Source organism: Bos indicus, chromosome 22, assembly GCF_029378745.1.
Source record: "Bos indicus isolate NIAB-ARS_2022 breed Sahiwal x Tharparkar chromosome 22, NIAB-ARS_B.indTharparkar_mat_pri_1.0, whole genome shotgun sequence".
NCBI lineage: Eukaryota > Metazoa > Chordata > Mammalia > Artiodactyla > Bovidae > Bos > Bos indicus.
Window position 1 is genome coordinate 11403335 of NC_091781.1, and position 22309 is coordinate 11425643.

Genomic DNA, 22309 nt, shown 5'->3' on the forward strand with positions numbered 1-22309 from the left:
GAAGCTAGCGCTGCCTTTGGTAATTTCATTTAGTCATCTTGGATGGGTCACCTCTTCCCCTGGGTCTGGTAACTTCATGTTTTTCCTGGTGCCACAGGTGTCTCTGTCCCTGGATATTCAAAACCGACGTTTAGTTCTGAGAAACGTTCCATCCCAAAGAAGGAGCTGACCAAGAAGCCCGCGTGCAGGAAGATGTCCTCTCAGTCTGCAGAGGAGACAGACTATACTATGGACAGCCTCACATGGGACTCGTCTTTTAAGGCCAAGCTCAGATCCAGAGCAGCCATCAGGGTGAGTTTGAAGCCAGTTTGTGGTGATGGGGGAGGGGGGGCAGGGTCATGATGAAGGGGAAGGGGTTCCAGGTGACAAACATCGTCATAATGAAGCCACAGCAAAACAGGAGGGTGTCCTTGGCCATCTGGGGTCGCGGGATCAGCAAGATGTCAACACACACGCCCCCTCAGCCTCTCATTGACTCTATCCTTTTCTCGCATTTCAAAGAAAACAGGTTTACCGAAAAATAAAAACTGGATGAACCATTTACGGGTGCCCCAGAGGCAGTTGGAGCGGCTTCAGCTTGCCAGGATGGAGAGTCGGAACCGCTTCCTGAGAAACCCTCGCTTTTTCCCTCCTAACACTCCGTTGGGGGGCAAGTCTCTTCTCTTTCCTCCCAAGAAGCCAGCACGGGTAGGAGCCTTCCAGGACGGAGAGCTGGAGGAGAGGTGCGTCTTCTCCTGACTTGTATTCTCAGAGACTCGGACCCTGCAGAGGAAAGCACAGAAAGCAGGTCGTGGGTCTGCTTTGGCTTCTGGAGGGTCCCCGAGGTTTGGGGCCCAGGGCTCAGGATCTGAGTCGAGCAGGGCTTCGGGGCTGCCCGCAGGTGTGGCCTTGGGACATCCCCAGAGTCCTGGCTTTGTGCTTTTCTGACGTTTTCTTGAGGAATAGGGGTTAGTGTTGGCCCTTGGCTTATATCTGAACAGCCTGGGTCAAATGGGAGGCATCTCTATAGCCATGTGCTCCTACCGTTACGTTCATGTGTCTTAGATAATAAAAATGTTCAAAATCTGCTTAATGACAAGTAACTACTACAGATGGTGATTTTTCTTTAAAAGAGTGTGTGCACTCAGTCACTCAGTCGTGTCCGACTCTTTGGAACCCCGTGGACTATAGCCCACCAGGTTCCTCTGCCCATGGAATTTTCCAGGCAAGTATACTAGAGTGGGTTGCCATTTCCTACTCCAGGGGATCTTCCTGTCCCAGAGGATCGAACCTGCATCTCCTTACCCACTGAGCCACCTGGGCAGCCATTTGGCTGTATTTCAGTAAGTGTCCATACAAAGGGAATGATTTGCTTCACGGGTTCATAATTTTAATGGACTTAAAATGATTAGTGTGGGACTTCCCTAATGGTCATGTGAATAAGACTCTGTGCCCCCCAATTCAGGGACTCAGTTTCAATCCCTTGTCCAGGACCTAAATCCCACATGCCACAAGTAAAGATCCTGCCTGCCACAACAAAGACCTGGTACAGCCAAATAAATTGAAAAAAAAAAAAAAACAAAACTATTAATGTTTAGAAGGCAATGGCACCCCACTCCAGTACTCTTGGCTGGAGAATCCCATGGAGGGAGGAGCCTGGTAGGCTGCAGTCCATTGGGTCGCTAAGAGTCGGACATGACTGAGCGACTTCACTTTCACTTTTCACTTTCCTGCATTGGAGAAGGAAATGGCGACCCACTCCAGTGTTCTTGCCTGGAGAATCTCAGGGATGGTGGAGCCTGATGGGCTGCCATCTATGGGGTCACACAGAGTTGGACACGACTGAAGCGACTTAGCAGCAGCAGCATTAGAGAAATAATATGTTTTTATTAAAAAAAAAAAAAAAAAACAGAAAATATTTGCTTAGACTTCACTGGTGGTCCAGTAAGACTCTGTGCTCCTAATTCAGGGGGGCTGTATTTGATCCCTATTTGAGGAACTGAGATCCCAGAGGCTAATTGGTGCAGCCAAAAAGAAAAGAGAAAAACCAAAAATGAAAAGATTTGCTGAGAAAAAAATAGCACCTATATAAAACATGCAATTAACATATTGGTGTTCGGGATTTTGTATGTAGCAGAGCAGCTCCTCGCTGCGATCTATTGAAAGTCAGCCCTCAACACAAGGGTTTGTAAAAGTAAAATAAATTAAAAAAAACATATTGGTGTTTAAGCTTACAGAGTTTTCCTTATGCTATGTGTAGCTATATATATCTTCACAAAGATTCAGTCTTGCTGTAAAATTGTTTTGTGACCTGCTTTGCCAACAATAAAACCCAAAGGATGATGAGTCGCCAATCTCTTTAATGGCTTGAATGTATTTATTTTCCATGAATCACTTTCAGGGATGAAACTAACAGCCTCTCTCGCCCTCCCTTCCCCTCCCACAGTTGTGCTGATACTCCGGTGTTTCTAGCTAAGCCCTCCATCGGATTTTTCACAGATTATGAAATTGGACCAGTTTATGAGGTAGGAATCTGGTTTCTTTACATACCCCACTCTGCTTCCTTATTTTTAAAAAGTCTTTGCTTGGAAATTTAAAAACATGCGCACACACACACACAGGCCATACACAAAACTAGGGAAGAGACTGTCGCGTTCCCCTGTGAGCCCATCACCCAGCTTCGGTAGTCACCTGCATCCAGCAAATCTGGTTTCATCTGTTGCCCCCACGGTGTGTCACGTGTGTGTATCTGTGTGCACATGTGTACACGGGAGTATTCTAAGGGAAAGCTGAGCCAGCGTGTCATTCTTCAGTTACTACTTTAGTGAGTATCTCCTAACAGGTAAGGACTTTCAAAGAATAACCATCATCACACCCAGCAATATTAACAGTGATTCCTTAATATCAGCTAATATCCACTCATGTCTGATTTTTATCCATTTATTTTTTTAAAAGTCAGTTTAATAATTGGTTTCTTTAAATCAGAATTGAAACATTGCATTTGGTTAGAGTATCTCTTATTTCTCCCACATTTTTTAAAAATAATTCCTCCATCCTTTAATTTTTAAAATGCTGTTTGTTTGTAGAAGAAACTGTAAATTCGGCTCGTTGCTTTATTTATTTATTTTTGGCTGTGCTGGTCTTCGTTGCTGCACAGACTTGTCTAACTGGAGAGTGGAGGCAACGCTCTCGTCGTGGTGCCTGGCTTCCCGTTGTGATGGCGTCTCTGGTGGAGCAGACTCTAGGGCGCCAGGGCTTCAGTAGTTGCAGCGGGCGGGCTCGGTAGTCGGTAGTCGTGGCTCTCAAGCTGTGGAGCACAGGCCCCATAGCTGTGGCGCGCAGGCTTAGTTGCTCCATGGCATGTGGGAGCTTCCTCAATCAGGGATTGAACCCGTGTCTCCCGCGTTGGCAGGTGGATTCTTTCCCACTGAGCCACCAGGGAAGCCCCGGCTGTACTTTTTGTTTTTAATGTAATTTTTATTTTATATTAGAGTACAGTGGTTTTCCAATGTTGTGTTCATTTCAGGTGTATAGCAAAGTGATTCAGCTATACGTATACATGTATCCTTTTTCAAATTCTTTTCCTATTTAGGTTATTATAGAATATTGAGTAGAGTCCACTGTGCTATACAGTAGGTCCATATTGATTATCTTTTTTATATAAATGTGTATATGTTATTGCCAAATCCCTAATTTATCCCTCCCCCACCTTTTTCTTTTGATAACTGTAAGTTTGTTTTTGAAGTCTGAGTCTTTCTGTTTTGCAAATAAGTTCATCTCTATAATCGTTTAGAAATCCTCCTATAAATGATACGCTATTTGTCATATTTGTCTGACTTCACTTAAGATAATAATCTCTAGGTCCGTCCATGTTGCTGAAGTGGCATTATTTCATTCTTTTTTTCTGGTTGAGTCATATTCCATTCTATTAATGTATAGGTATCATATCTTCTTTATCTATTCATCTATGATGGACATTTAGGTTGCTTTCATATCTTGGCTATTGTAAGTTAATGCTGCAGTAAACACTGGGGTGCATGTATCTTTTTGAATTACATTTTTTCTAGATACATGCCCTGCAGGGGGATTGCTGGATCATATGGTAGTTCTATATTTAGTTTTATGGAACCTCAATACTCTTCTCCATAATGGTGTTCCCAGGTTACATTCCCACCAATGGTGTAGGAGGGCTCTGTTTTCTCTGCACTCTCTCAAGCATTTATTGTTTGTAGAGGTTTTCTGTTTTCTTTATTTATGGCTGCTCTAGGTCTTATTTGTTGTGTGCAGGCTTTCTCTAGTTGCGGCCAGTGGGGGCTGCTCTTTCTTTGCCATGTGTGGGTTTCCCATTGAGGTGGCTTCTCTCTTGTTGAGAAGCATGGGCTTTAGGGCATGGAAGCTTCCGTAGTTGCAGCTTGTGGGCTCAATAGTTTGGGGCTCCAGCTCCAGAGTACAGGCTCAGTAGCTGTGGCACACAGGCTTAGATTCTCTGTGGCATGTGGGATCTTCCAGAACCAGAGATTGAACCAGTGTCCCCTGCATTGGCAGGCATATTCTTAACCATTGGACCACCAGGGACGTCCCATTTGTAAAGTTTTTATTTATTTATGGCTGTGCTGGGTCTTCATTCCTATGGGGGGGTGGTTTCTCTAGTTTGTGCAAGTGTGGACTGTTCTCTAGTTGCAGTATGCAAGCTTCTCATTGCAACAGCTTCTCACTGTGGAGCATGGACTGTAGGTGTGTGGGCTTCAGTAGGTGCTGCACACGGGCTTGGCACTTATGGTGCAGGGGTTTAGTTGCTTCGTGGCATGTGGGATCTTCCCCGGCCAGGGATCAAACCTGTATCCCCTGCATTGGCAGGCCGACTCTTAACCGCTGGACCACCAGGGCAGTCCTTGTAGAGTTTTCGATGAAGGCCATTCTGACTGGTGAGGTGATACCTTCTGGTAATTTTGTTTTGCATTTCCCTAATTAGTGATGTTGAATATCGTTTCATGTGCTTTTTGGCCATCTGTGTGTCTTCTTTGGGAAAATGTCTATTTAGATCATCCACCCATTTTTTCATTTGGTTGTTTCTTTGACATTGAGCTGAATGAGCTATTTGTATATTTTGGGGATTAACCTCTTGTCCGTTGCTTCATTAGCAAATATTTTCTCCCATTTTGTAGGGTGTCTTTTTCTTATGGTTTCCTTTGCTCTGCAAAAGCTTTTAAATTTAATTAGATCCCATTTGTTTATTTTTGTTTTTACTTTCATTACTCTAGGAGGTGGATTGAAAAAGATATTGCTGCAATTTATGTCAAAGAGTGTTCTGCCTATGTTTTCCTCTAAGAGATTTATAGTATCTAACCTCAAATTTAGATCTGTAATCCATTTTGAGTTTATTTTTGTGTATGGTGTTAGAGATTGTTCTAATTTCATTCTTTTACATGTAGGTGTTCAGTTTTCCCAGCATCACTTATTGAAGAGACTGTTTTCTCTCCATTGTATATTGTATTTTTAAAAAATTTATTTGACTGCACTGGGTCTTAGTTGTGGTGTGAGGGCTCTAGTTCCCTGACTAGGGGTTGAACCCAGCCCCCCTGCCTTGGGATCATAGAGTCTTAACCACTGGACCACTGGGGAAGTCCCTCTGTTGTGTATTCTTGCCTCCTTTGTCATAGAGTAATTGACCATAGGTGCATGAGCTTATTTCTGGGCTTTGTATCCCGTTCAAATGATTATTTTGTGGTATCTTTGTCTGGTTTTGGTACCAGAGTGATGGTGGCCTCATAGAATGAGTTTAGGCGTTTGTTCCTCTGCAACTTTTTGAAAGAGTTTCGGAAGGACAGGTGTTGACTCTTCTCTAAATGTTTGATAGAATTTGCCTGTGAAGTCATCTAGTCCTGGACTTCCGTTTGTTGGCAGTTTTAAAATCACAGTTTCAATTTCAGTACATATGATTTGTCTGTCCATATTTTCTATTTCTCCCTGGTTCGGTCTTGGAAGGTTATATACTTCTAAGAATTTGTCCATTTCTTCTAGGTTGCCCAGTTTCTTGGCTTAGAGTTGCTTGTGGCAGTTGCTATGTTTCTCTGCCATCTCATTTTGTCTAACTTTCTGTGTTTCCGGTCTCTGTTGCTCAAGCTGCAGGGTTCCAGCTCTTCTTACCTCTGGTGTCTGTCCCCTGGCATGTGAGGTTGGTCCACAGGCTTGGGCAGGCCTCCTGGGGGGAGGGACTGGTGCCTGCCCTCCGGTGGGCACAGCTGGGTCCCATCCCTCTGACGGCAGGCCTGTGTCAGGAGCTGTGTTTAAGGCAGCCGTGGGGTCCGGACGTCTTCCGGCAGCCTGTCTTCTGGTGGGCGGGGCTGTGTTTCCATCCTGCTGTTGTTGAGGAGTCCCAGCACTGGGGTCTACAGCCTGTTGAGTGGTGTCAGGCTCAGTGCCAAAGTGCCACCTTCCAGGAGAGATCTCACCAACGGGTGTTCCCTGGGGTGTCCTCCGCCACTGTCCTTGCCCCTATAGTGAGCCACCGCTGACCCCCACCTCCCCGGGGGACCCTCCGAGACACACAGGTAGGTCTGGCCCAGGCTCCTAGGAGCTGTTGCCTTGTTCTGAGTTCCAGTGCATGTGTCACATCGTTTTGTGCCCTCCAGCAGTCCTGTGTGGCTTCTGCTCTCGAGCCCTGCTGGCCTTCAAAGCCAGGTGCTCTGGGAGCTATTCCTCTAGATGTCAGACCCCTAAGCTGGGGAGTCTGATGAGGGGCGGGCGTCAGAACTCTCACTCAGTTGCAATGGAATGATTTTCCAGTTTGTGGTCACCCACTCAGCGGGTATAGGATTTGATTATTATGGTGGAAGTGCCCCTCCTCCCGTCTTGTCGTGGCTTCCTCTTCGTCTTTGGGTGGTAGAACATCTTTTTTGTAGGTTCAGATCTTTTTTGTCGATGGTTGTTCAGTGGTTAGTTGTGATTCTGGTGTTTTTGTAAGACGAGTTGACCTCAAGTCCTTCTTTGCTTTCTGTCTCAGTTTGACTCCTGCTGATTGCTTTATTGTGGTGATGTTCAACATATTCTTTTATCCTCCATATTTTCTGTAAACATGTTAGATGCTTGATTAAATTCATGTTCAAGATTTTTTTTTCATTTTTTGGCAAGAATACTTCTTTGGTGGGAGTGTATATTTATTACTGTATCCCATCAGGAAGAGTGTGATATATGGTTTCCTCGTTATCAGTGATGAATGGCTTCAGGTGTTATGAGCTTAATTTGCCCTTTATAAAGGTCTTACCAACCTCTCATTTAATGCTTTAGTAGCATTAGATGGCTATTACCTAGATCAGTTTTTTAAAAAATTAAGGGTTATAAAATGGTGACTTCAAATTCTACTATTCTTTCTACTTTTATTATCTGTGATTTTCTGTTTTTTAAAGAAACCTACCCTCAAACTTCCATTTATTTCCCCTCTTCCTTTTACTCTCCTTACTCCTAGAGATAACTGTTTCTATTAGTTTGGGTTCTTCCATTGTTTCTTTTTGAAACCATAGGCAAATATGTAGGTATGTTTGAACGCTGTCTCCTACTTACTGTCCTCAGTTCAGTTCAGTCACTCAGTCATGTCTGACTCTTTTTGCGACCCCGTGGACTGCAGCACACCAGGCCTTCCTGTCCATCACCAACTCCCAGAGTTTGAGTTCATGTCCATCGAGTCGGTGATGCCATCCAACCATCTCATCCTCTGTCGTCCCCTTCTCCTCCTGCCCTCAATCTTTCCCAGAATCAGGGTCTTTTCAAACAAGTCAGCTCTTCGCATCAGGTGGCCAAAGTATTGGAGTTTCAGCTTCAGCATCAGTCCTTACTCTCCTCTGCACCTTGCTTTTTTCACTTAACAGTATATCCAGGGAGCTTCAAGAGCTGTGTGTAGAGACTTTCCTCGTTCCTTTTCCCAGCTTCGCTCTTGATGCTTGCCTTCCTCCATCCTGGAGAATCAGGTCAAGACCAAGCTTGGGAGTCACCAGTTCTGTTCATTAGGTATAAATGTAGCTATGTTTAATGGTGACAATCCCTTCACACACATATGCATTGTACTTTGCAGTTTAAAGAGCACTTACAAATCCATAATTCTTTAGGAGCTCTTATCCACTCTCATCCAGTGTGCAAAAGCACACTGATATGTCAGTCGTTTAGGCTAAATGTTAAAGAAAGCATTTGTCTACTTGAACATAACAGTTACTCTCTTTTGGACTTGTGTGTTTGGGACTTCTGTGTTTGGTCATCACATTCCAAAGATGGTGAGGTTGGCAGACTCAGAGAAAGAGAGCTAAAATTATTTCACTCTGGGCATGGAATGGGCAAAGGGAGAGCTGCTGGGAGACAGACAAAAGACATTTCTGTAGGACCTGCAGGTGCCCGCTGTGGAGCCTGGAAATGAAGCGAGCACCGGCTGTGTAGGACCGTCTTCCCCTCCTGTCTTTATTCTTTCATAGCACACTTTTATTTATCTTCTCCACCAGGTTGAAACCCACATGGGCAGGGGTTAATTCTAGGTTTGTTTAAACCATTTTGGTATTAGTACTCACAGATGGTAGATCTGTTGACTGAATTACCTGACTACTGGTCTACCACTTAGCCTTGCTTACTCCTAGTACAGAGTAAATCAAGAACAAATGAAAGGAGCCCCATTTTTCTGTATAAAAATATAATGTGTGTATATGTGTGTGTGTACCTCCCAAGGGCTTTGTTTGTGGGTCGCCCACCCAGCAGGTATGGGACTTAATTTTATCATGATTGCATTCCTCCTCCCGTCTCACTGCGGCTTTTCCTTGTCTTTTGATACCTTTTTTGGTAGGTTCTAGCTTTTTCTGCCAATAATTGTTGAGCAGTTAGTTATGATTTGGGTGTTTTTGTGAGAGGGGCTGAGCTTGCATCCTTCTCTTCCCTTTCATCTGCCATCTTCCCCAGGGGTTTGGACAAGGTGGTGAGTGACAGCTTACAAGTGGTTTTAAAGATATCTGTTCCTTCAAAAGGTTGCTAAATATGCAGACTGTTTAAATATATAGGCAAGTATATGTAAAAGAAGGTTAAAATTAAAGTACAGTGTGATGATTATGAGTAGCATCTTTGAATCCATATGGTTGGAAGAAACCACTCATTGCACAGAGAATCATACATAAGTAGCACATTTCAGGGAAGGACATACAGTATCATTTTTTCATAAACTTTTGTTGACAGTCATGAAACCTTTTATTTATTTTGTAATTTGGGGGATTTTTAGAATTGAATCTAGTTGACTTACAGTGTTGCGTTGATGTCTGCTGTATAGCAAGGTGGTTCAGTTAAACATATGTACACGTTCTTCTTTTTAAATACTCTTTAGCATTAAGGTTTATCATAGGATCGTTCCCTGTGCTCTACAGTAGGACCTGTTGTCTGTATGTAATAGCTTACATCTACTAACCCCAATCTCCAACTCCATCCTCCCCCAACCCCCTTGGCAACCACGAGTCTGTTATTTATGTTCATGACTCTGTTTCATAGACAGGTTCATTTCTGGTATATTTTAGATTTCACGTGTAAGTTACATCATATGGTATTTGTCTTTCTCTTTCTGACTTACTTCACTTAGTATGATAATCCCTAGTTGCATCCACGCTGCTGCAGATGGCGTTATTTTGTTCCTTTTTAATTGCTGAGTGGTACTTCATTGTATATAAGCACCACAGCTTCTTTACTGATTCCGTTGTCGATGGACATTTGGGTCGTTTCCCTGTGTTGGCTGTTGTGAATAGCGCTGCTGTGAACACAGGGGTGTATTCATCTTTTTGGATTAGAGTTTTATTTGGCTATGTGCCCAGGAGTTGGGTTGCTGGTAATTCTGTTTTTAGTTTTCTGAGGAACATTCCATACTGTTTTCCACAGTGGCTGTACCAACTTACATTCCCGCCCACCAACGACGTAGGAGAGTTCCCTTTTCTGCCAATGGCAGAGAGTTGTCCACGTCCTCTCCAGCATTTGTTATTTGTAGAGTTTTTAATGATAGCCATTCGGACTGCTGTGAGGTGGTACCTCATTGTAGTTTTGATTTGCATTTTTCTGATAATTAGTGATGTTGAGCCTATTGACCATTTGCATTTCTTCCTTGGAGAGATGTCTGTTTAGGTCTTCTACTCATTTTCGATTGGGTTCCTTGTTTTTTTATTGTTGAGTTGTTTGAGCTCTTTGTATATTTTGGAAATTAAGTCCTTAATGGTCCTATGGTTTGCAAATATTTTCTCCCATTCTGTGGGTTGTCTATTAAAAAAAATTTTTTTTAAGTTTTCCTTTGCTGTGCAAAAGCTTGCAAGTTTGATTAGGTCCCACTTGTTTATGTTTGGTCTTATTTAGGTTGCCTTGGAAGACTTACCTTAGAAAACGGTGATATGGTTTATGTCAGAGAATGTTTTGCCTATAAGCCTATCTAGGAGTTTTATGTTTGTTAATGCTTGTTTTATGTATTTGGGTACTCCTGTATTAAGTGCATTTATGTTGATGAGTATAAAATCCTCCTCCTGTCTTTTTTCATCATATGGTATCTTTCTTTATGGCTTTGTTTTAAAGTCTGTTTTGTCTGAAATACCTTTTCTGTCCCTTACTTTCAATCTATGTGTTTCCTTTGCTCTAAAGTGGGTCTCCTACAGGCAGCATATTGTAGGCTCTTGTCTTTTTGTTTTTTTTAAATCCACTCTGCCACTCCATGTCTTTTGACTGGAGCATTTAGTCCATTGACGTTTAAGGTAATAACTGATAGATATGTATATTGCCATTTTAAACCTTATTTTCCAGTTGATTTTATGTTTCTTCTTTGTCCCTTTCTTTTTCTCTTGTAGTTTGATTTTCTTTTGGATTATACTTATGTTCTTTTCTTTTTATTTTTGTTAACCTATTTTATGTTTCTGATTTGTGATTACCTGTCTTTCAAGTCTGTTAAGCCCATTCTATATCTCCTTACCTTAGACTGGGAGTCATGCAAGCTCAAACACATCCTAGGAAAGGGAAAAAAATCTACATTTTCTTACTGCCCCCCCCACATTTTATGATTCTGATGTCCTCTTTTACATCTTCATGTTCATCCTTTTGCTTGCTGTTCATTGTGGTTTCATCACTTTCACCAAAATATTTTTATTTTTTAAAAAAATCTGTGTTTTGGGCTTCCAGGTGGTGCTGGTGGTAAAGAACCCGCCTGCCAATGCAGGAGACAGACATAACGGACACAGATTTGATCCCTGGGTCTGAAGTTCCCCTGGAGCAGGGCATGACAACCCACTCCAATCCTTGCCTGGAGGATCCCATGGACAGAGGAGCCTGGAGGGCTAGAGTCCATGGGTCACAAACAGCTGGACTCAGCTGAAGTGATTTAGCGTGCATGTACTGGTTTATTTAGGTGATTTGCTTTCCAGATGTGACTTTCTCTTTCCTATAGATTCTTTCTTCTTTTTTTTTAAGGAAGACCTTTCAATATTTCCTTTAGGATAGGTTTGGTACTGCTGTATTCTTTTAATTTTTGCTTGTCTGAGAAATTCTCTCTCCCCTCCTATTCTAAATGATAATCTTGCTGGGTAGAGTATCCTAGGTTGCAGATTTTTCCCTTTCAGGACTTTGAATATATCTTGCCATTCCCTTCTGTCCTGCAGCTTTTCTGTAGAGGAATGAGCTGATAGCCTAACAGGGGTTCCCTTGTAATTAGCTCTTTGCTTTTCTCTTGCTACCTTTATAACCCTCCTTATCTTTTACTTTTGCCATTTTTAGTATATGTCTTGGTGTAGGTCTGTTTGGGTTTACCTTGTTTGGGACTCTTTTTTTTTTTTTTCCTTGTTTGGGACTCTGTGCTTCCTGTACCTGGGTATCTGTTTCCTTCTTTAGATTTGGGAAGTTTTCAGCCCTAGTTCCTTCAAATACTTTTTCGATCCCCTTTTCTCTTTCTTGCTCTTCTGAAACCCCAATTATGCATAGATTGGCACGCTTTCAGTTCAGTTCAGTTCAATTGCTCAGTCATGTCCAACTCTTTGTGACCCCATGAACCACATCATGCCAGGCCTCCCTGTCCATTACCAACTCCGGGAGTTTACCCAAACTCGTATCCATAGAGTCAGTGATGCATCTAACTATCTCATCTCTGTCATCCCCTGCTTCTCCTGCCCTCAATCTTTCCCAACATCAGGGTCTTTTCAAATGAGTCAGCTCTTTGCCTCAGGTGGCCAAAATATTGGAGTTTCAGCTTCAACATCAGTCCTTCCAATGATCATCCAGTACTGATTTTCTTTAGGATGGACTGGTTGGATCTCCTTGCAGTCCAAGGGACTTGCAAGAGTCTTCTCCAACTCTACAGTTCAAAAGCATCAATTCTTCTGCACTCAGCTTTCTTTATGGTCCAGCGCTCACATCCATACATGACTACTGGAAAAACCATAGCTTTGACTAGGTGGACATTTGATGGCAACGTAAAGTCTCTGCTTTTTAATATGCTGTCTAGGTTGGTCTTAACTTTTCTTCCAAGGAGCAAGCGTCTTTTAATTTCATGGCTGCAGTCACCATCTGCAGTGATTTTGGAGTCCAAAAAATTAAAGTCAGCCTCTGTTTCCCCATCTATTTGCCGTGAAGTGATGGGACCGGATGCCATGATCTTAGTTTTCTGAATGTTGAGCTTTAAGCCAACTTTTTCACTCTCCACTTTCACTTTCATCAAGAGACTCTTTAGTTCTTCACTTTCTGCCTAAGGGTGGTGTCATCTGCATATCTGAGGTTATTGATATTTCTCCTGGCAATCTTGATTCCAGCTTGTGCTTCTTCCAGCCCAGCGTTTCTCATGATGTACTCTGCATGTAAGTTAAATAAGCAGGGTGACAATATACAGCCTTGACGTACTGCTTTTCCTATTTGGAACCAGTCTGTTGTTCCATGTCCAGTTCTAACTGTTGCTTCCTGACCTGCATACTGGTTTCTCAAGAGGCAGGTCTGGTATTCCCATCTCTTTCAGAATTTTCCACAGTTTATTGCGATCCACACAGTCAAAGGCTTTGGCATAGTCAATAAAACAGAAATAGATGGCATGCTTTAGATTATCATATAGAGCTTCTGTTTTCATTTTTTTTCATTTGGCTTTCTGTCTGCTGTCCTGATTGGGTGATTTCCCTTATTTTAGCCTCAAGATCACTTATTCCTTCTTCTGCATTATTTGTTCTGCTGTTCATTGCCGTTAGTTCAGTTTTAGTCTCGGAAATGAGTTTTATAATTTTTCTTGGTTCCTCTTTATAGTTTCTAGTTCCTCTTCACAATATACTCTGCATTTCTGTTGATACCCTGTCTTAATTTGTTCAGTATTTTCATTATTTCCTTTTTGAAATTGGTGTCTGTTGGACTGAAGAGGTCTGTTTCATTGTTTATTCTTTCAGGGGAATTCTCTTGGTCTTATAACTGGGAGTGGTTCCCCTGCTTCTTCATTTTACTTATATTTCTCTTGCTCTCTGAGTTTATGAAAAGCAGTTATTTACTGTGGTCTGGGAGGGCCATTTGTCTGTGGGAGCAGTCCTGTGTGGCTTGTGTGGGTTTAGTATTTTTTTGGTGCAAGGACTGTTTTCAGTATGGATGCCTGTCACCTCTTCTCAGCCTGTGTTGGCCATCATGATGCCGCAGCTGGTGCCTGGGCCTGGAGCTCTCAGAGGCAGTGGCTCCCCACATGTGCCCCCAGAACACACAGTGGGAGTGGACTCACAAACACTCCTGGAGTTTGCAAGGGCTGTGGCGGCAGTTAGTGGCTGCTCCCAGAGTCTGGGACTGATGGAGTGGGCAGCTCAAGACCACTCCTGAAGCCCAGGGGCAGCAGCGGGGAGGGGGAGGCTCAGGACCGCACTCCTATTCTGCTGCCTGAGAACTCCTGCAGGGGAAAAGGCTGCAGCGATGGGTTCCGCCCCTCCCCTCACAGTGGTGCCCGGCTTCTGATGCTGCCCAGGCTTCCTTCTCTGAGGTGCAGTTGCATCGGATGCCAGCCTCTTCAGCCTGTTTCCACAGAGCCCACCCCTAGCCGCGTCTCTGGGTCTGATCTCTGAAACCCAAGCTTCCCCACCCAGCCCCCACCCGTCCCAAGTAGACGTGCATCTAAGACTGGGGAGTGTGGGCAGAGGCACTGACTGTCTGTGCAGGTCTCTCTCCATTCTAGCTGCTGCAAGCAAGTTGTGTTCTCATCCAAGGCCCTAAAGCGCCCCCTCTGTCCAGACTGATCTCCCCGCCAGCGGGCGGACTTCCCAGCAGGCAGGAAGCTTTCCTCTTTCACAGCTCCCTCCCATGGCCACAGGTTCCATTCTGATTCCTTTCTCTCTCTCTCTCTCTTTTTTTTTTTCTTGCTTTTTCTTTTGTCATACCCAGTTCCATGGAGATTTTCTTGCCCTTTCAGAGGTCTGAGGTCTTCTGCCAGTGTTCCGTAGATATTCTGTGAGAATCCTTGCACATGTAGATGTATTTTGATGTACCTGAAAGGAGGTGAGCTTCATATCCTTCTACTCTGCTATCTTGATCCTGGACCTAATGAAACCTTTTAAATTAAAATATAAACGTGAATGAGAATTAGGTTTGTCACTGTGGCAAAAAGAAGTTACAAATAAGGAAAGGAGGAATGCTAGAATGAACTCTATGCTGCTAAATTGTATTTGGAAGTATAAATATGAATTTGTGATTTAAAAATATGGGTGTGTATGTGTGGGGAGGGTAACACACACATAATTGGATAAATACAAGAGTAAATAGAGATGTATGTGAATGTGTTGGTTAGTACACATGATATATTTCCTTGCTGTATCCATTGAGGGATAGAAATAATGACACCCTAGTAACATTTAGCATGCCTGCTGTATCCAGATCTTGGTTTCTAAGTACTGTTCTCCCAAAACAAAAGAACACCGGGCTCCTTGGGAAACCGATTCCAGGGTTGAGGTAGAGGAAATAGGAGATGAATGCAGAGCATCTTTTGGTGCCAGAAAGTAAGGAAATCTTAGAGGGAGAGAAAAAGTAGGGGAGAGGGCATGTAAAGGGCACAGAGCTCCCACTGGCCCAAAGAGAAACAACTCAAGCAACTAAACACATAATAATGGTATTAGATTATAACTCGAAGAATTAAATAAATATCCATGAATCCATACTGATATAAGTAAATATCGGAATAAAAAAATGGAAGAAAAGGGGCAACTTTTTGTTCTGAAAGGATTATAATTAATGTAGAAAGAATGATAATTTAAAAATTACCAGTAATTATCACACTATAAAATCTGTAGGCAAGACATACTAATAAATGCTAAAATTACTAGGTAGAAGTGTGAGCTGAAACAGATAATTCCATAGTCTCTGCCCAAATATTTAGTAGTTACAAAGGAAAAATAATAACTGTACAGTAGAGAACCCTGGAAGACACCACTCTAAGCAAATGGTTATGGTTAATATCACCACTAATGGAACACACCAATAGCATATAACCTTGATATGATGGACCGGGAAGGACGCATCAGCTCTGTGATATTCCTGTAAGTAAAGCATAATCTCAGTCCGGTCAGGAGTAATCATCAGAGAACTCAAACTGAAGGACATTCTAGAAAAACATTCTACAAAATAACTGACCTGTGCTCTTTAAAAGGTTGAAGGTCATGGAAGGTTATGGATAACAAGGAAATATTGAGAAACTGTCACAGGTTGGAGATGACTAACAAGATATGACAGTCTGATGCAACTCGAATTCCTGGGTTAGATCCAGGAACAGAGAAAGGATCTTGGTGGACAGACTGGAGAAATCCACATAAATTGTGTGGTTTCATTAATATATTGTACCAAGCTTAATTTCTGAATAGTCTTGGTCATTGTTCTGTTATCTAAGATGGCCATGTAAGAGGAAGCTGGGTGAAGAGTGTATGGGAGCTCTCTGGATTGTTTTTGCAACTCTTATAAGTCTAATGTCCCAAAATAAAGCATTAACAACTATGTGTGTTCTGGGGTGATGCTGTTAAAGTGCTGCACTCAGTGTGCCAGCAAATTTGAAAACTCAGCAGTGGCCACAGGACTGGAAAAGGTCAGTTTTCATTCCAATCCCAAAGAAAGGCAATGCCAAAGAATGTTAAGACTACCACACAATTGCACTCATCTCACACACTAGCAAAGTAATGCTCAAAATTCTCCAAGCCAGGCTTCAACAGGACATGAACCATTAACTTTCAGATGTTCAAGCTGAATTGAGACAAGCCAGAGGAACCAGAGATCAAATTGCCAACATTCGTTGGATCATAGAAAAAGCAAGAGAGTTCCAGAAAAACATCTGCTTTATTGACTACGCCAAAGCCTTTGACTGTGTGGATCACAACAAACTGTGGAAAATTCTGAAAGAGATGGGAATACTAGACCACCTGACCTGCCTCCTAAGAAATCTGTATGCAGGTCAAAAAGCAACAGCTAGAACTGGACATGGAACAACAGATTGGTTCCAAATTGGGAAAGGAGTACATCAAGGCTGTATATTGTCACCCTACTTATTTAACTTATATGCAGAGTACATCATGAGAAACGCTGGGCTGAATGGAGCACAAGCTGGAATCAAGATTGCCAGGAGAAATATCAATAACCTCAGATATGCAGATGATACCACCCTAATGGCAGAAAGCGAAGAACTAAAAAGCCTCTTGATGAAAGTGAAAGAAGAGAGTGAAAAAGTTGGCTTATTACTCAACATTCAAAAAACTAATAAGATTGTGGCCTCTGGTCCCATCACCTCATGGCAAATAGATGGGGAAACAATGGAAACAGTGACAGACTTTATTTTCTTGGGCTCTAAAATCACTGCAGATGGTGACTGCAGCCATGAAATTAAAAGACGCTTGCTCCTTGGAAGAAAAGTTAAGACCAACCTGCTGCTACTGCTGCTAAGTCGCTTCAGTTGTGTCCAACTCTGTGCAACCCCAGAGACGGCAACCCACCAGGCTCCCCGTCCCTGGGATTCTCCAGGCAAGAACACTGGAGTGGGTTGCCATTTCCTTCTCCAATGCATGAAAGTGAAAAGTGAAAGTGAAGTCGCTCAGTCGTATCCAACTCTTAGCGACCCCACGGACTGCAGCCCACCAAGCTCCTCCATCCATGGGATTTTCCAGGCAAGAGTACTGGAGTGGGGTGCCATCACCTTCTCCGAAGACCAACCTAGACAGCATATTAAAAAGCAGAGACATTACGTTGCCATCAAAGTTCCGTCTAGTCAAAGCTATGGTTTTTCCAGTAGTCATGTTTGGATTTGAGAGCGAGACCATAAAGAAAGCTGAGCACAGAAGAATTGATGCTTTTGAACTGTGGTGTTGGAGAAGACTCTTGAGAGTCCCTTGGAAAGCAAGGAGGTCAAATCAGTCCATTTTAAAGGAAATCAGTCCTGAATATTCATTGGAAGGACTGATGCAGAAGCCAAAACTCCAATACTTTGGATGTAAAGTATTGGATGTGAAGATGTGAAGAACTGACTCATTGGAAAAGACCCTGATGCTGGGAAAGATTGAGGGCAGGAGGAGAAGGGGATGACAGAGGATGAGACGTTTGGATGGCATCACCGACTTTATGGACATGAGTTTGAGCAAGCTCTGGGGGTTGATGATGGATAGGGAAGCCTGGCGTGCTGAAGTCCACGAAGTCTCAAAAAGTTGGACATGACTGAGCAACTGAACTGAACTGTGTTCTGGGGTGACTTCCAGTTATGGTAATATTGCAGTTAGATAGCCTGAGTAATCTAAAGAAGAAAAAAAAAAGAACATTCTAGAACTGAAATTACTCAAGAGAAAGGCTTAATAGCAAATTAGACACAGACGAAGGGAAGACTTGCAGATACATCAGTGGAAATGATTAGACTGAAGCAGAAAGAAAATGAAGGAATATAGAAAATCACATTTAAAAAAAATGGACATAGTAAACAGGTCTGTTACATAATTGAAGCCCCAGAAAAAGAGGAGAGATGTGACAGGAGCAGTATTTGAAGAAATAATAGATGAGAATGATCTAAAAGTAATGAAGACTTTAAGCCATAGAGTAAAGCACTAACAACCCTAAGCAGGATAAATAAAACTGTACCTTGCACCTGTACTTATATATTTACACATTATAATAAAGTTCTGCTCTAAACTAAAGACAGGGTTTGGGGGGAACTTAAAAGACGCTTACTCCTTGGAAGGAAAGTTATGACCAACCTAGATAGCATATTGAAAAGCAGAGACATTACTTTGCCAACAAAGGTCCGTCTAGTCAAGGCTATGGTTTTTCCAGTGGTCATGTATGGATGTGAGAGTTGGACTGTGAAGAAGACTGAGCACCGAAGAATTGATGCTTTTGAACTGTGGTGTTGGAGAAGACTCTTGAGAGTCCCTTGGACTGCAAGGAGATCCCACCAGTCCATTCTGAAGGAGATCAGCCCTGGGATTTCTTTGGAAGGAATGATGCTAAAGCTGAAACGCCGGTACTTTGGCCACCTCATGCAAAGAGTTGACTCATTGGAAAAGACTCTGAGGCTGGGAGGGATTGGGGGCAGGAGGAAAAGGGGACGACAGAGGATGAGATGGCTGGATGGCATCACTGACTCGATGGGCCTGAGTCTGAGTGAACTCCGGGAGTTGGCAATGGACAGGGAGGCCTGGCGTGCTGTGATTCATGGGGTCGCAAAGAGTCGGACACGACTGAGCGACTGAATTGAACTGAAAGCATCTAGAGGGAAAAGACTCACTACCTTCTGACAGAAATAATAGAAGCTAGAAAGTATTGGAATGGAAGCTTCAAAGCAATGAAAGACAGTAACTTGCAATCTAGAATTCTAAACCTAGTGAAAATATTCTTTAAAGATGAAGATAGGGACTTCCCTGGCCATCCAGTGGTTAGGACCCCAGACTTTCACTGCCAAGGGCCCAGGTTCAATCCCTGGTAGGGGAACTAAGAGCTTGCAAGCTGCATAGCATCGCCAAAGGGGGAAAAAAAAATAGTCTTTATCAGACAAATAAAAACTGATACTTCATTATCAGCAGTAATAATTCATCACCAGAAAACCTGAATCAAAAAAATTCTCCAGTCAGAAGAAAATTATACCACATGGGTATAGGGAAATGCAAGAAGAAATGCAACAGTAAGGGTAAATTTGTGGAGACATCTAAATTAATATTAAATGTAATATAACCATAATAATATAGTTATTATTAATAATATGTGTTGTTTTAAATGTATGTAGGGACTTCTAATGAAAACTCAGAGGGGTAAGTGTGTTCCAAGACTCTTGGATTGTCTTACAAATGTGTAAGTGATAATTAATATGGAAACCTTAGTAATTCAAGGCTGCTTGTTGTAGTCTCTGGACTAACCATTATTCAAATAGTAAAATAATATGAAAGTAACAAGGTAATAGAAGGAGAAATGGAATTTTTTTTTTTAATTTTCGATTAATAGGAGACAAGAAAGAAAAAAGCAGCATGGTGGATAGTGTTGTTCAAGTTAAAAATAAAAACATGGTAGATTTAAACTTAAATTTGTTGACAATTGCATGAAGTAATTAAATGGACCAAGTACTTCAATTGAAAGAGAAAGATCAGGGAGTTCCCTGGCAGTTCAGTGGTTAGGATTCCGTGCTTTTACTACGAGGGGCATGGTTGTAGTCTCCGGTTGGGCAACTAAGATCCCGTAAGCTTCATGGCATGGCCCCCCTCCCCAAAAAAGAAAAGGTAGAGAAGGATCATCAGACTGGATAGAAAAACCAAAACCAACTAAATGCTGCTGATACGAGCTAAGCTTTAGAACTACGAATACGAATCTCCACTGTGATGTCTGTTACACACAAACTGTTAGGAGTTCCTGCCAGGCTTGAAGAAAATGTTCTGAATTTCTTCCCCCTGCAAAATGAAAAAGATACTAAAGTATTGAAAATATAAGAATGGAAAAAGATATTAGAAAGACTTCAACCAAAAAAAAAAAAAAAAAACCAACTGGTGTGGCTATGCTAATATTAGAGAAAGTAGATGTTAAGGCAAGAAGTATTAGTAGAAATAAAAGGGACATTTCATACTGATCAAAGGTTTAAAAAAAAATCTTTCTCCAAAAGATACAGCCATTTAAAATCTATATATATTAATAACTCAGCCTCAAAATATATAAGCAAAATTTTATAAGTCTAGAAGAAAAACAGAACCAATAACAAACATGAGAAGATTTAACATTTTCTCAGAAACTTAAAGGGCAAATAGACAAAAATAACAGTAAGGACATAGAAGAATTGAACAATATAGTTAACAAACTATATCTAATTGTGTTATATATCACACTGCAACCAGCAATTGCAGTGTAGAGTTTCTTTAAAAGTATGCTTGGAACATGTTACCAAAATTGTCTTATGTGCTGGATCATAAAGGAAATAACAAATTTCAAAGGACTGAAAATATACAGTGTTTGGACCAAGTAGACTGAATAATAAAAATATAACTAGAAACTCCCCTACATATTTGAAGATTAAGCAATTTATTACTAGACTATGAATGAAAGAAGTTATAATAGAAATTAGAAAATAATGATCATTTTTAAATGGAACACCAAAGCTTATGGGATGTAGCTAAAGGTATTCTTAGAAAAAAATGCATAGACTTATGTTCATATATTAGAAAAGAGACAGTCTGAAAATCAGTGATCAATGTACATGTCTCAAAAATTAGGAAAAAATAGCAGATTTAGCCCAAAGAAGCTGGAAGGGAGGAAATAATTAAAATAAGAAAGCATTTTAATTAAATAGAAAACAAATATAGTGAGGATCAACAAAGCCAAAAGTTAATTCTTTGAAAAGATTAATAAAACTGATAAGTTCCTGGCAAAACTGATCAAAAGGAGAGAAGGTACACATTAACCAGTATCGGGGAAATGAAGACATCATTATGGATCCTACAGACATTATAAAGGTAATGAGGTTTATGAACAACTTTATGCCTAGAAATTTGAAAATATATTTGAAATAGTCATAATTTTAAAAATTTTGTGAAAGTGATGATAACTACAATGAACAGCAGAAAGATAAAAATGAAGATGTAAAAGAAGACATCAACGAAACTTGAAGAGGGAAGTAAGAAAATGTAGAACTAACAGCACCATGTCTCTGATATGTGCCTGTTCCCTGTGGTGTGCTGGAGCCAGGTCATACTAGCTCATGGGCGCTGACCGTGCACATCTCTTCCCAGCTCCCTGCTCAGTGATGTCACACTGGTCTTGAAATTGACCATACTGGGAGTTTTTACACCACTGAAATCAGCAAACACTACCAAATCAGAGCTCTCCCCACCCCAAGAACTGGCTATTAAGCATTTGCCGGCACACTACAGAGTATACTATACTCATAAATTGAAAACTCCTTGACAGAGGAATTCATGGTCTGCACACTTATTTGACGAATAATGGCCCATATATTGTTGTTAGTGAACAAAGGCAAAGAGAGCGCTTATAACTGAGAGGGGAGAGAAAAAGACTATAGTCTGAGAACAGTGAATCTTTCTTAAAACTTTTGTTTATTTCTCTGTCTACTTATTTTTTTATGCTTGTCTGTGCTGGGTCTCCGATGCTGCACGCGGGCTTTCTCTAGTTGCAGCGCGCAGGCTTCCCGTTGCGGTGGCTTCTCCCGTTGCAGACCTTGCGCTCTAGGGTGCATGGGTTCAGTAGTTGCAGCGCATGGGCTTCGTTGCCCTGCAGCTTGTGGGGTCGTAATTCTCAGGCCAAGGATAGAACTGGTGTTCCCTGCTTCGGCAGGCAAATTCTTAACCACTGGACCATGAGGGAAGTCCTGGGAACAGTGAATCTTGTCTGCATATTTTGGTGGTAAGAAAAAGGCCAGTTGGACAGTCTGTTCTTAAGTAGTCTGAATGATGGTATCAAAACAGTTTCAGAATTTTTAAAGTGAATTTCCCAGAAAACCTTGTGGGATTTATGTGACAGGCTGCCCTTTACTGGTGTCTTTATCTTAGGTCAGGTCTGCACCGTTTTCCTCATTAAGAGGATTAACCCTGAGGTTCATTAGTCTCTGATGCAGAATCATTACTGAATGTCAGTTTGATCTTGAGGGTTCAGCAGCACTTAAACACCCAGTGTCAAATACAATGTAAATCTTACAAGAGACATTTGGAACCTATTCTTTATCCAGTTTTTGGGTCAGTGTAGGTCCAATCAAGAGAATAAGATTGGTCAGTTTTAGTTAAGTAATTGGTTCCCCCGCCCCATGATTAATCATTTCATTTTTTTCCCCAAAGTACGTAGCCATACTGTAAAGCGTGTTGGCTATTGTATTGTGTTCATTTTGTCGGTGCAGGCA

The 22309-nt window shown here is 41.8% G+C and overlaps 1 protein-coding gene across 6 annotated transcripts in view; it reads left to right on the top strand.

The window, feature by feature from the left end:
- DLEC1 (DLEC1 cilia and flagella associated protein) overlaps window positions 1-22309 on the top strand; it is a 90510-nt gene that overhangs the window by 17647 nt on the left and 50554 nt on the right. For all 6 annotated transcript variants that reach the window (XR_011562919.1, XR_011562920.1, XM_019984818.2 and 3 more), the window contains exons 4-6: window positions 98-291; window positions 502-722; window positions 2426-2504. Coding sequence is in view for 4 of the 6 variants with exons in the window: in XM_019984818.2 (XP_019840377.2) it covers window positions 98-291; window positions 502-722; window positions 2426-2504 (494 nt within the window). In the remaining 2 variants the exon portion in view is untranslated. The remainder of the gene's footprint in view (window positions 1-97; window positions 292-501; window positions 723-2425; window positions 2505-22309) is intronic.